Here is a 12795-nt window from a genome sequence, read left to right as displayed (position 1 = left end):
TGAAAGGGCTTGGAATGATGAAGGGGATTTTATAAAATTGTGTAGAGGACTTAGAGGAGGAAGGACACTGCTGCTGCTGCTACTGCTAAGTCGCCTCAGTTGTGTCTGACTCTGTGTGACCCCATAGACGGCAGCCCACCAGGCTCCTGGGATTCTCCAGGCAAGAACAATGGAGTGGGTTGCCATTTCCTTCTCTAGTGCATGAAAGTGAAAAGTGAAAGTGAAGTCGCTCAGTCGTGTTCGACTCTTTGCGACCCCATGGACTGCAGCCTACCAGGCTCCTCCGTCCATGGGATTTTCCAGGCAAGAGTACTGGAGTGGATTGCCATTGCCTTCTCTGGGAAGAACACTGAGCTGAGGGTAAATATGTGGAAGAGAGCCAGAGAGAGATAGTTAATGGAGAATTTTGGTTAAATTTTGCTGTTTGGTGTGTGATTTAACCATTTTCTCTATCTCTCCATAATGTCTTAATTTAAATTTACATTACTCCTTTGTGCTTTAGAAATTGGATTTTTTTTGACCCTGACCTTAAAGGTGGGTGGGAGTGAAAACCGAGGCTGGCCAAATGTGTTCATTGGAGCTGCACCGTTAATGTCAGAGGGATCTAGGAACACATACTTTGAAGAGTTTTAGCCAATCAGTAACAGAATGTCCTATTAGAGTTATTTATTTATTTTACAAATACATTTTTTTTATTGGAGTATAATTGCTTTACAATGTTGTGTTAGTTTTTGCTATACAACAGCATGAGTCAGCTATATGTATACATCCCCCCTCATTTAAGATATATATAATTACATATATATCCCTTCCTCTTAAGCCTCCCTCCCACCTCCCATCCCACCCATCTAGATCATCGCAGAGCATTGAGCCGAGCTTCTGTGCTATATAACAGCTTCCCATTAGCTATCTATTGGTAGTGTATATACGTCAATACTAATCTATCCATTTGTCCCACCCTCCCCACCCCTTGTCCACAGGTCTGTTCTTTACATCTACACCTGTTTTCCCTCCCTGCACATTGGTTCATCAGTACCAATTTTCTAGATTCCATATATATGCGTTAATGTACAATGCTTGTTTCTCTCAGAGTTATTTAATTACCCCTCTTTGTTTCTTGCATTGAAATAATATAGTCTGCCTTAATTTATGCAATGTCTTCTTGTGTGTAGGTCTCGGATGTGGTTTATTATACACTGCAACGGTGACCATCACGTGCCAGTATTTTGACAGCCGTCGTGGCCTTGCCCTTGGCCTGATTTCAACAGGTACATTTTCAATATAAGTACAGCACTGCCACTCTTCAGCCTTGTAATCAAAGCTAAAAAGTTACCAAGCACAGATAGGTTTAACCAACCACCCCCCAGCTACCACTCAGGAGCACAACTTTTTTTTTTTTTTTTTTACTCTAATCCTTAGGAAATTATTTTCCACTGTAAATATGGGTGTATCTTTCAAAACACCCTAAAGATACATATATAAAAAAAGCTGGGGCATTAGATGTCCAATATAACATAGGAAAAGAAAACTTATGGGTCCAATAATTTGAGAATCACATCCTGGTGATAGCCTTCCTAAAAGAAGCAGAGAGCACTTAAGTAAAGCACCTGAACCCTGAGAAAGACAGGAGAAATGAAAGGAAAATGGAGATCCTTCAGTCTACTGTCAAGAAGACCAATGCTGATACCTCTCTGACTCCATTTACTGTGGAACTTAGTTTTTCTAAAGCACTGATTTGTGAATACATTCAACTAGTCTATGTGCATATCCAAATGACAGACTGTTTATCCTTATTATTCCTTAAATAATCAGGACCATCACTGGGCAGGGGGCAGAGTGTAAGTATAAAACTTTCTGGACTTTAAGTCTCTGATATTTTTAAGTGTTTTCTTTTTCAGGTGTATTTTTTTTCTAAGCTATTTAGAGAACTTATCAAAATTTCTGCGGCCAATATTTTATGAGTTTGTTTAGGAGATAAAGTGTCCAGGCTTACTGAAACTTGTATGTTTACATTGCTACTTGCTAATGGGTGGCTATTCCTGAGAGGTCAGACTTTGCGATTAGCTGAATTACTTCAGTAGTGTATCTGGCAACAGGATCCAAACTAATGTTTTGTTCCTGAAGCCAGTGCAGCAAAGTGACTCTAGATCAGATTAAATTAAGCTGGATATTTACCCGAGGTGATTTAAGAAAGCTTTACCAGATAAAAAATGTGATCATGGCCCAGGAGGAGAGAGGACCAGGGTCTGAGGGCATGGTTAAGGTAGAACTGAGAGAAGAAAGAGAAAAAACAAAAGGATGGAGAATCCAGAGCAGTTCAATAGCACTTTAAGGAACTGACAGCATCTTCCACAAGTGTGGGAAGGACTGTGAGACAGGCATGGCACCTTAAAGGACAATAGGTCTTACCTACACTGTATTTTTTTTGGCCATGCATCATGTGGGATCTTACCTAACTAGGGGTCAAAACTGTGCCCCCCAGAATTGGGAGTTTGGACTCTTAACCACTGGACCACCAGGGAAGTCCCATCTATACTGTATTTTTTTTTTTTTTTTAAGGCACTGTAATGTGACAAACCCAGACCCTGAAGCCAAATCACCTGGTTTTGAATTCTCTGTCACTCAGTAGCTGCCTGGTGACAGACAAGTTACCTAACTTTTCTGTGAAATTAAGTGTTAAGCCTCATTTTTCTGAACTATAAAATGAGGATAATAATAGTTCCCATCTATTGGACTCCACCCTGTACAGTCTGTATTTGCCCAGCTTCATGACTAAAGAAAGAACCCAGTGACATGTGAGTAGGTATAAGTGAAGCAGGCACTGGTCAAGCAGGGAATGTACAGAGAGAAGGAGAACAGACCTGAGCATACACCATCCCACTGGGGTATTGGGAATATTAGAGGAACATATGCATAAGGCACATGGCAAGGGCTGTAAAAGTGTTAGCTGTTAAAACTATCACCTAGGTTTCCCTTAACATAAAACTGTCACCTAGGTTTCCCTTAACATCCAGATTTATCTGGGATGAAGGTGTTAGAAATCGTATGCTGAGAGAGTTGCTCTTGCTTTCCACTCAGTCTAAAGAGGAAACCATAAGGGCCTGGACCTTGGCACACTGGACCAAAATGGACTGACGGTGGACAATCCAGATTTGGCAGAATTAGGGAGTTTTCAGTTGCAACACATAGGAAGCCAGGTGAGGCAGAAATCAGGGAGCAGTATGAATCCACTGTTTTAGTCTGTTCAGACTGCTCTAAAGTATCTTAGACTGAGTGGCTTATAATCAACAGAAATGTGTGTCTCAGAGTTCTGAGACTGGCAGTCTGAGATCAGGGTGTCAAGGTTAGCTGGGTTGGGTTCTGGTGAGAGCCTTCTCCTAGGTTGCAGACTGTCATCTTCTTCCTTTGTCCTCATATTACAGAACAGAAGAGGAAGCTCTCTGGGGTTCTCTTTAGTAAGTGCATTCATTCCATTCATGGGGCTCCACCCTTTGACCTAGTCACCTCCCAAAGCCCATACCTACTAACTCCATCATGTTGGGGGTTAAGATTTCAACTTACAAATTTTGGAGAGACCCAAACACTCAGTCTGTAGTATCTACCATCAGTGAAAGAGGTGACAAGAAAAATAAAACACAGTAGAAATTTTTAAAAATTGAAAAAGAACCCAAAATCAGAATAACTGAATTAATGTGAGTTAGTTTAAATATTGTGACCTAGATGAAATAAAGAAACATGGGCATAAAATGGAAGTTTTGGGAATAGTCTTACTCCTTGGTGAACAGGGATTGATAAACTAATGCCCATGGACCCAGTCTGATCTACTAAGTGTGTTTTGGACAGCTCATGCATAAAGAATGGTTTTTACATTTTTGATTGGTTGAAAAAAATCAAAAGAATATTTCATGACACATGAAAATTATGTAAAATTAAAATTTCAGTGTCTATAAATAAAGCTTTATTGAAACACAGTCATACTCATTCCTTCATGATTCTTCTCTGGCTGCTTTCATGTTTCAAGGGCAGAGTTGAGTATTTGTGACAGAGCTTGGATGGCCCACTCTGGGTTAATTATTTCCTCTCTAGCCCTTTTATAGAAAAAGTCTGTTGACCCCTGGTCTTGAAGAAGAGTTCATCAAGATGTACATGTATATCTTACCATTTCAGGTTCCCTGAACATCAAATTCATATTTTCCCTCTTTGTGATCATGTATACCATAGACATGCATGGAAGCATAATTAGTGCTTTATTTCACTTTTTCCTTTACATTGGTGATTTTTAAATTGGGATTTTCTTTTTAAAGATTAAAAATTATAGTTTTACAGTTTACACAGTTCCACAAGAGAGCTCTAATTACTCTTCATTGCCCTGAAAGAATTTCTGCATTTTGTTTTTCGGCTGTGCCACGGGGCTTGTGAGGTCTTAGTTCCCCGACCAGAGATTGAACCCAGCCCCTTGGCAGTGAGAGCACGGAGTCCTAACCACTGGACCACCCGAGTACTTCCTGCTGTATCTTCCTAAGCCATGACTGCATTCTCATGGGATGTAGGCTGAAAACACTAGTATCCAAAGTGGAGTTTTATTTTGCTGCCCTGTCATACACTTAGCATATCATAGGTTTTTGATAAACCACCTATTGAAGTGATTTGATATGTTTCCCGTAATATTTCATAATGTTGATGGATAAACTTAGTTGATGAGCAATGGGGAATTCTTTACTTTCTCCAGATCAAAGTATGTAACTTTCAAAACACCAAGAATATTTTAAAGTAATTATATGACACTTTGTTAGAACTTCTACAAAGCAATGGTGTTAGAGAAAATATGAATTAATAGTAAATGAATGCTAATGCACTATGGAAGTGCATGAAATATAGTCCTCTTTTCAGTTCTTTCCATTTGTTTTCTGAAGTGCTTTTAACCTTTGAAGTATGTGCCACTTGTAAAAAGATAAGGAAGAATTCAACTTGTCTACCTTTATTACTTAATAGTCAGCACAGGGATACTTCCTAAGTAGCTACAAAAAGATACTGTATTAACTGTCATTACACTAATGTGAACTATTGATTAATGTTTGTAAGGAAAGTTTTTTTCTTTGGGGATAAAGGAGTTAATTTTAAATATGTTAGGAAAGGACAACTGTGGTACCAAATTTTTTTTTAATAATTCTAAGAGTCATTTGGTTATTTGTAATTTTTACAATAAGCTTGGCATCCTGTTGGGATTATGATGTAATTTGGTATAGACCATTTAAAAAGTATGATTAACCTCTTTAGACTAATTTTTTTAAAATTACAGATCACTTTCTTTCATATTTTTTTTTGAGTTGACATTTCTCAATGATATTTAAATTTTAAAATACTCAATTAACAACTTGAAATCAGAACCACATAAGAAAACTTCAAATTAATTCAGCTGATGTAATTTGCTATTCCAGTGTGGGTCATGTGATCTACTTAAAAAATAGTGTATTTACAGTGTTGCACAAATGTGCAAGCAGACATACTTTGTAATTTTAATATCCTATCGAAGTTCACTTTACTTTCTCATAGTTTATTAATATCAATCATTCATTCTGATGATTAGCAATGGATTTGAGCTTCCCTTGTGTCTCAGATAGTAAAGAATTAGTCTGCAATGGAGGAGACCCAGGTTCGATCCCTGGATTGGGAAGATCCCCTGTACAAGGAAATGGCAACCCAGTCCAGTGTTCTTGCCTGAAGAATGCCATAGACAAAGAAGCCTGGCAGACTACAGTCCATGGGGTTGCAAAGAGTCAGACACGACTGAGAGACTAACACACTTGAGTTAGCAAACCACTATAAATATCCTACAACTAAAATATTAATATATTCTTCACCTCAAAAAATAAAATATGAAAACTTTTCTTTTCCAAAAGGAATACATATAAAGCATGGAGCCTGTAAGTACTAAAAATGTATTTGCTTAAGGTATTTGTTAAGAACATAGGTTCCTGGGGTCAGACTGAGTGCAAATCCTACTTATGCCACTTGTAGCTTTCTGATCTGTGGCAAAGTTCTCAACCTTTTTAGCCCTAGGTCACTTCAAGTGTACACTGGGAATAATAATAGGACATACTCAATAGGAGGGGCTTCCCAGGTGGCGCTGGAGGTGAAGAACCCACCTGACAGTGCAGGAGACACAGGAGATGTGGGTTTGATCCCTGGGTGGGAAGATCCCCTGGAGCAGGAAATGATAACCCACTCCAGTATTCTTGTCTGAAAACTTCATGGACAGAAGAGCCTGGCGGACTACAGTTTATAGTCACAGAGAGTCAGACATGACTGAGCAAACATAAGCACTCACATGCACACAATAGGATTACTGTAAGGAAACATTACTGTGCCATGTAAAGTATTTAACACAGCGTCTGAACTGCAAATGCTAGTTTTAAAAATAGATCTGTCAGTGTTTCTATTGTTGAGGTCGTCATTGTCATCATCTTTAGTTTTCTTGTTGTGATTTTAATATGAAGGCACACTCATGAATGCCAGTGTGAAAAAGAAATTGAACTGTAGTACTAACAATGCTTGTTCTGAGAGTCCCAATGATAAGAGGTTAAGATTAAACAGTTCCCATTTCCTTTTTAGGTTCAAGTGTTGGACTTTTTATATATGCTGCTTTGCAGAGACTTTTGATTGAGTTCTATGGACTGGATGGATGCCTGCTGATTGTGGGTGCTTTAGCTTTAAATATATTAGCCTGTGGCAGTCTGATGAGACCCCTCCAGTCCTCTGACTTCCCTTTACCTGAGAAAACAGCTCTGGAAAATGTACCAGATAGGTACTTGATTTACAAAGAAAAAGAAAAGGACCTAGAAGAAAACATAAACATGCTTGAAAAGAGCTACAGTGGGGAGGAAACATGCAAGGGCACCTTAGCCAATGGTGACTGGAAATCAGAAAGTCTGCTTCATAAAAACCCAACAACAACGGCACACACACAAGAGACTGAAACATACAAGAGGAAAGTTGCAGAACCGAAATATTTTTGCAAACAGCTTGCCAAGAGGAAATGGCAGTTATATAAAAACTATTGTGGGGAAACTGTGGCTCTTTTTAAAAACAAAGTATTTTCAGCACTCTTCATCGCCATCTTTCTCTTTGACATCGGAGGGTTTCCACCTTCGTTACTTATGGAAGATGTGGCAAGAAGTTCAAATGTGAAAGAAGAGGAGTTTATTATGCCTCTTATTTCTATTATTGGCATTATGACAGCAGTTGGTAAACTCATTTTAGGGATACTGGCTGACTTCAAGTGGATTAATACCTTATATCTTTATGTAGCTACCTTAATAATCATGAGCCTGGCCTTGTGTGCAATTCCATTTGCCAAAAGTTATGTTACGTTGGCACTACTTTCTGGGATCCTAGGGTTTCTTACTGGTAATTGGTCCATCTTTCCTTATGTGACCACAAAGACAGTGGGAATTGAAAAACTAGCCCATGCCTATGGGATATTAATGTTCTTTGCTGGACTTGGAAATAGCCTTGGACCACCAATTGTTGGTAAGATATTTATCTTAAAGTAAGCCCATTTTACTGTTCTTTGTAATGTCTCTGAATACAGGAATTGCTTTTGTAATAATAGCACAGATTTATACAAAATAAATCTGCTTGGAATGCCTCTTGATCATGATTTATTCAGAATCACTTTGCTATAGTTGGAAAAGCCAATACACTTGCTCAGGAATTTGTGTTTATTCTTCATTTGGGAGAAACCCAAAATGCCTGCTTAGTCTTGTCCAACTATTTGAGAAATTCTCCTCTAACTCTCATTAGGCCACTTTGGGAGTAGAAATGGGTAATGTATATCCTAATCTGAACTGTATATAAATGTTTTAGTTAACTTTTTTATTAGGGTATAGTTGATTTACAATGTTGTGTTAGTTTTTGCTGTATAGTGAAGTGAGTCAGTTGTACATATATTTACTTCTTTTTAGATTCCTTTCCCATGTAAGTCACTACAGAGTATTGAATAGAGTTCCATTAAGAACCTGCTATTAAGTAGGTTCTTATTAGTTATCAATTCTATATATATAGTAGTGTGTATACATCAGTCCCACGAACTGTGTTGTATAAATTGATGAGATTAGAGTATTCCTATACATACTATGTCTATCAAACTCACTTTTTTCTTACTCTCTTTTCAGGTTGGTTTTATGACTGGACCCAGACCTATGACATTGCATTTTATTTTAGTGGCCTCTGTGTCCTGCTGGGAGGTTTTATTCTGCTGCTGGCAGCCTTGCCTTCCTGGGATACATGCAAAAAGCAACTCCCCAAGCCAGCTCCGACAACCTTTTTATACAAAGTTGCCTCTAATTCCTCTAACGTTTAGAAGAATATTGAAAGGCACTAAAGACTGTTTTCACACAGCGAAATTTCACTGTGTCTGATCTGAATGACTTTTTTTTTTTTACATATCCTTTATGTACTGTATATGTAGACTTGATCTCCTATATTTTCTCTCCCCCCTCCCCCCTTTTCCCAAAAAGTTGGACTACTCTGTTTTACTATTATTCATGAGTTGTGGATATTGTGAACATTTTGGCCAGCCTCAGAAGACTTTCTCTGAAAGAAACATCATTTCTCTGCAGACTCCAATAGTTCCTCTGCAGGGCAGCCAGAGGAGACTCTGCTATTTTAAAACTGATGCAAGCAGCGTGATGAGTTATGTGTGAAGGCCCCCAGGGACTAAAACACTTTCTTCTCTCTGTTAGACTCTCTAGTACATAAAAGACTTCGAGCCAGTCAGGAAATGAAAATGGTTCCTAAAACAGCGTTAAGAATTGCCGTGGCACAAACTGGTCATTTTTTAAAAACATGATTTTTAAATTACCATCCCCCGTTTTCATGATTTTGTTTACCTTGATAAAGCACCCGCATGTTTGGTGCCCATCGAGGACACATCCTTTCAATTCCTAAGGTGTTTGCTGAGATCCAGGCAGTCTCCAAACAAAGGGGTAGTCACTGTAGCCTTTCTTCCTGGTTGGTCGCTGGAACCTCGCTCACTTTTGTCAGCAGCCGCTCAGTCATGTTTCCCGAGAAGTGCTGACTTTACCTGTTTCCAAACTGGAAATGCATATTTAAAGCATTCCGTTCTGGCAAATGGGAAACATCCATTTGCTTCAGGCACAGTGGGGATGAATCGCCAGTCTTTGCATATCTTCTCAGTGAAGCATTTATTTGCAACTATCAGCTTTTACTGCTATCCAATTTTAATTCAAGGGCAGAACTAAAAAGTGTGTGGGTGGTATGTGTGCGCATGCATGTGAGCATTCTGCTCTGTGTCTGTGTGCTCTATGGAATGGGAAAGGGGCAATAAGAAATTGATACCCTCACCCAACTTTATTCAATCATAAGAAAAATATTCTAGGAAGAAAATCAACATTTAATAAATTGACTTTTTTCTAAAGAAATGTTTTTTTAAACTTTGCTATGCATCAGAGTCTTCTATAGATCCTTTTTAAAATGTAGTTGTCTGAGTACAACTGGTAGAGATTTTAATTATGTAGGTCTAGGCTGTGGGCTAAGCATCTATATTTTTAATGAATTCTTCAAGTGGTTCCGAGAGCACAGCCTGAATTGAGAATGACTGTTAAAAGACTGGCAATAGAGAAACATTTTTTTTCTCTTAAAAAATAAAACCAGTCAACCATTGAGGTGAGGGTTTTTTAATAAACAGCCAAGTTTGATTCTTTAAATAAGAGGCACTCTGCCCATTGTGCCAAAATTGTCTTTTCATTTCTTTTGAAATAGGTAAGGTTATTTTATACGTCTATGTTGCCTTTCTTCGAAGGCACCTGAAGCACTTTATAAGCTTGAATCCCCACAAAACCTCAGTGAGGTCGGTAAATAGTGCTTTTCTAGGCAGGAAACCTGGAGATGTGGGGAACTTCATACCTGAGTAAATCCTACTCAGTAACCCAATCATGGGGCTCCAAAGTGCCTTGGACTTCTGCTCCATATTCTGACTTCTGGAAAGTTTTCTGTACCTCATTCTTTAGTCACTGTCAGGGTAGTAAGTAAAATAAGCAACATTCAAAAAAAAATTAACAGAAATGTTTTTGTGATAAAAGTTCTTTTTTGCCAATATCATGTTCAGGAAATCCTAAACCTTTTTTTATTGTTTTAAACTTTTATGCCATCCCCACATTCATTAATGTTGATACTTGTCCAAATGCATCTTCACCGTGTCTACTAATATCATCCAATATGTGCATTATCTATTGTCTTGGGAATAAATTTTATTACAATAAAATTTTTTTTGTTTGTTTTTTATCAGTGTGGTTGCTTTTTCTATTCTTAGCTGCCATACCCCCAGCACTGAATTACAGTCACACTTTACTTGAATGTAAAAATACGAATTCTCTGATTTCACTTTGGATCCAGAATCTGGTGATTTAGACACTAGCATATTCAAAGTCACTTCATGGCTAATAGATGAGGAAAAAGTTGAAACAGTGGCAGACTTTATTTTCGGGAGCTCCAAAATCACTGTGGACAGTGACTGCAGCCATGAAATTAAAAGATGCTTGCTCCTTGGAAGAAAAGCTATGACAAACCTAGACAGTGTATTAAAAAGCAGAGAGGTTACTTTGCCAAAAATGGTCCATATAGTCAAAACATGATTTTTCCAGTAGTCATGTACAGATGTGAGAGTTGGACCATAAAGAAGAGTGAGTGCTGAAGAATTGATGCTTCTGAACTGTGGTTCTGGAGAAGACTCTTGAGAGTCCCTTTGACTGCAAGGAGATCAAACCAGTCAATCCTAAAGGACATCAATCCTGAATATTCATTGGAAGGACTGATGCTGAAGCTGAAGCTTCAATACTTTGGCCACCTGATGGGAACAGCTGACTCACTGGAAAAGATCCTGATGCTGGGGAAGATTGAGGACAGGAGGAGAAGGGGATACAGAGGATGAGATGGTTGGATGGCATCACTGACTCAGTGGATGTGAGTTTGAGCAAACTCCAGGAGTAGTAAAGGACAAGGAAGCCTGGCATGCTGCAGTCCATGGGGTCGCAAAGAGTTGGACATGACTTAGCAACTGAACAACAAAATTATTTTGACCATTAGTTTCCAAAAAAGCTAAAATGTCATTCCTACAGAATCCTTTTGAGGAAAGGGGGATGGACTCCCCTTTGGAATTCTTAATATTGATCTTGCTAATCCTTAATAGAATTCTTGGTATGTTCCAAGCACATTATGTTATTCATCCCTCATAATAGCCCTGTGAGATGGGGATTCTGACCCTCTTGGTATGGTATAAAACATAGTTGTCATGGTACAAATGATGTACAGAAGTCATTTCCGAAAGCAAAATGAAAAATATTTCTAGCAAGCCCTTTGATTTCTAACATGGCTAGGAAATAGGGCCTAGCTGGAAGATTGCTGCAAAGCCAGTCCTGTAGTGAATAGATGAATCATGTTTATGAAGATAATTATTCATGACTTGCCTATTTCCTGAGTATTTAAAAATACCATTTAATAAAATTTTATTGATTAGAATATGATCTTTCTTTTCTGACTCAGAAGATATTTCCTGACATTCCAAGTGCCTAGGGTTGATTTTGGGAAATGTATGAAATAAGAAAGTTTGTTAGGGACCCTCTTCCCTGACTTTAACAGCTCCTCATTCTCCTTTCTGCTTCCTGCCTGTCTCCCTCTCTCTCATGAGCCTCCTAGGAGTCAGTTGGTGATCTAATTTTCTCTAGGGTGACTATGTCTTCAGAGAAGTTTCAGCCACCAACGTTTAAAGGCCTCGAGAGGAACAAGTGCAAGAATCAGGAGTTCCTGCTCTGGGAGGTCATGACCGAGCAGGATGACAGTTTTCTTGTGCTGGCTGAAAAGTCCTGTGACCTGAGATAGCCTCAACTTCTAGCAATCATCATAGGATTATCTCAACCCAGGATGTTACGGGAAATGAAGAACTTTGTTTTGAATAAAAGAATGGCTCCTTTTTTCTTTGACTTGGACAGAGTATTATATTGAACACGTAAAATACACAATTTACATGAACAGTGCTGTACAATTTCTCTTTTGTTAGTAACAATCTTGGGACCTTTTGTGCTACCGTCAATTATGTCTGAAGAACGTCAGTAAGATGCCTCTTTGAGTAAGGAGTTTGACCACAGTCAGTTAAAGATCCAAGATCTATGAATAATACATGGATAATATTTGGAAAGCTGGTGTACATACTTATTAAGGTTGTGATTCCAGTTCCTGTGGCTGGGTGATTGTGAGCAAATTATTTAACCTCTGAAAGCCTGTCTCCTCATTTGTCATACACATCATAGGTCTATGGTGGAAATTAAATAAAATAACCTATATGTATAACTGCCCTATGTTCATAAATATTAGCTATTATTATTTTTGTTATAGTCCTTACTCTTGTGTGGCTTCTAAGTACTGGGGCAAGTATCAAGTATTCCCAGGCATAGGAGTGGGGTAAATGTTTGTATTGAAGGGTCTTATTTAGGAGAATAAGCCTTCTGTTATCTACAACTTGTACAACTGTCACAGTTCTTGGCCTCCCCCAAGCATGTTCTTCTCAAAATCTTTCATCCTTAGGGATTCATGACTCAGCACATTTTTCTGAAATTGCCATTCAGAAGCTTTGACACAAAGCAGAACAAAACACACGCTGTTCTTGCACAAATCACATAGAATCCACTTTGTAAATTGAGTTACTATGGGAATTTGAACTTTTGTTTTTTCCTTAAGAACCCATCACCCAAGCTGCTTGGAAGGCGGGACTGAAATTGG

The 12795-nt window shown here is 38.5% G+C and overlaps 1 protein-coding gene across 2 annotated transcripts in view; it reads left to right on the top strand.

Annotated features, from left to right (window-relative positions):
- Nucleotides 1–10279, top strand: part of SLC16A9 (solute carrier family 16 member 9) — a 74015-nt gene extending 63736 nt beyond the window's left edge. For both annotated transcript variants that reach the window (XM_061161577.1, XM_061161576.1), the window contains 3 exons: nucleotides 1173–1268; nucleotides 6613–7530; nucleotides 8175–10279. In XM_061161577.1, coding sequence (XP_061017560.1) covers nucleotides 1173–1268; nucleotides 6613–7530; nucleotides 8175–8362 — 1202 coding nt within the window. In that variant the 3' untranslated portion in view covers nucleotides 8363–10279. The remainder of the gene's footprint in view (nucleotides 1–1172; nucleotides 1269–6612; nucleotides 7531–8174) is intronic.
- The last annotated feature ends 2516 nt before the right edge of the window (nucleotides 10280–12795 follow it).

The sequence above is a fragment of the Dama dama genome, chromosome 15 (genome assembly GCF_033118175.1).
Source record: "Dama dama isolate Ldn47 chromosome 15, ASM3311817v1, whole genome shotgun sequence".
NCBI classification, from domain to species: domain Eukaryota; kingdom Metazoa; phylum Chordata; class Mammalia; order Artiodactyla; family Cervidae; genus Dama; species Dama dama.
The sequence above is the reverse complement of the archived record's forward strand: the minus strand, read 5'-3'. Positions and strand labels throughout refer to the sequence as shown.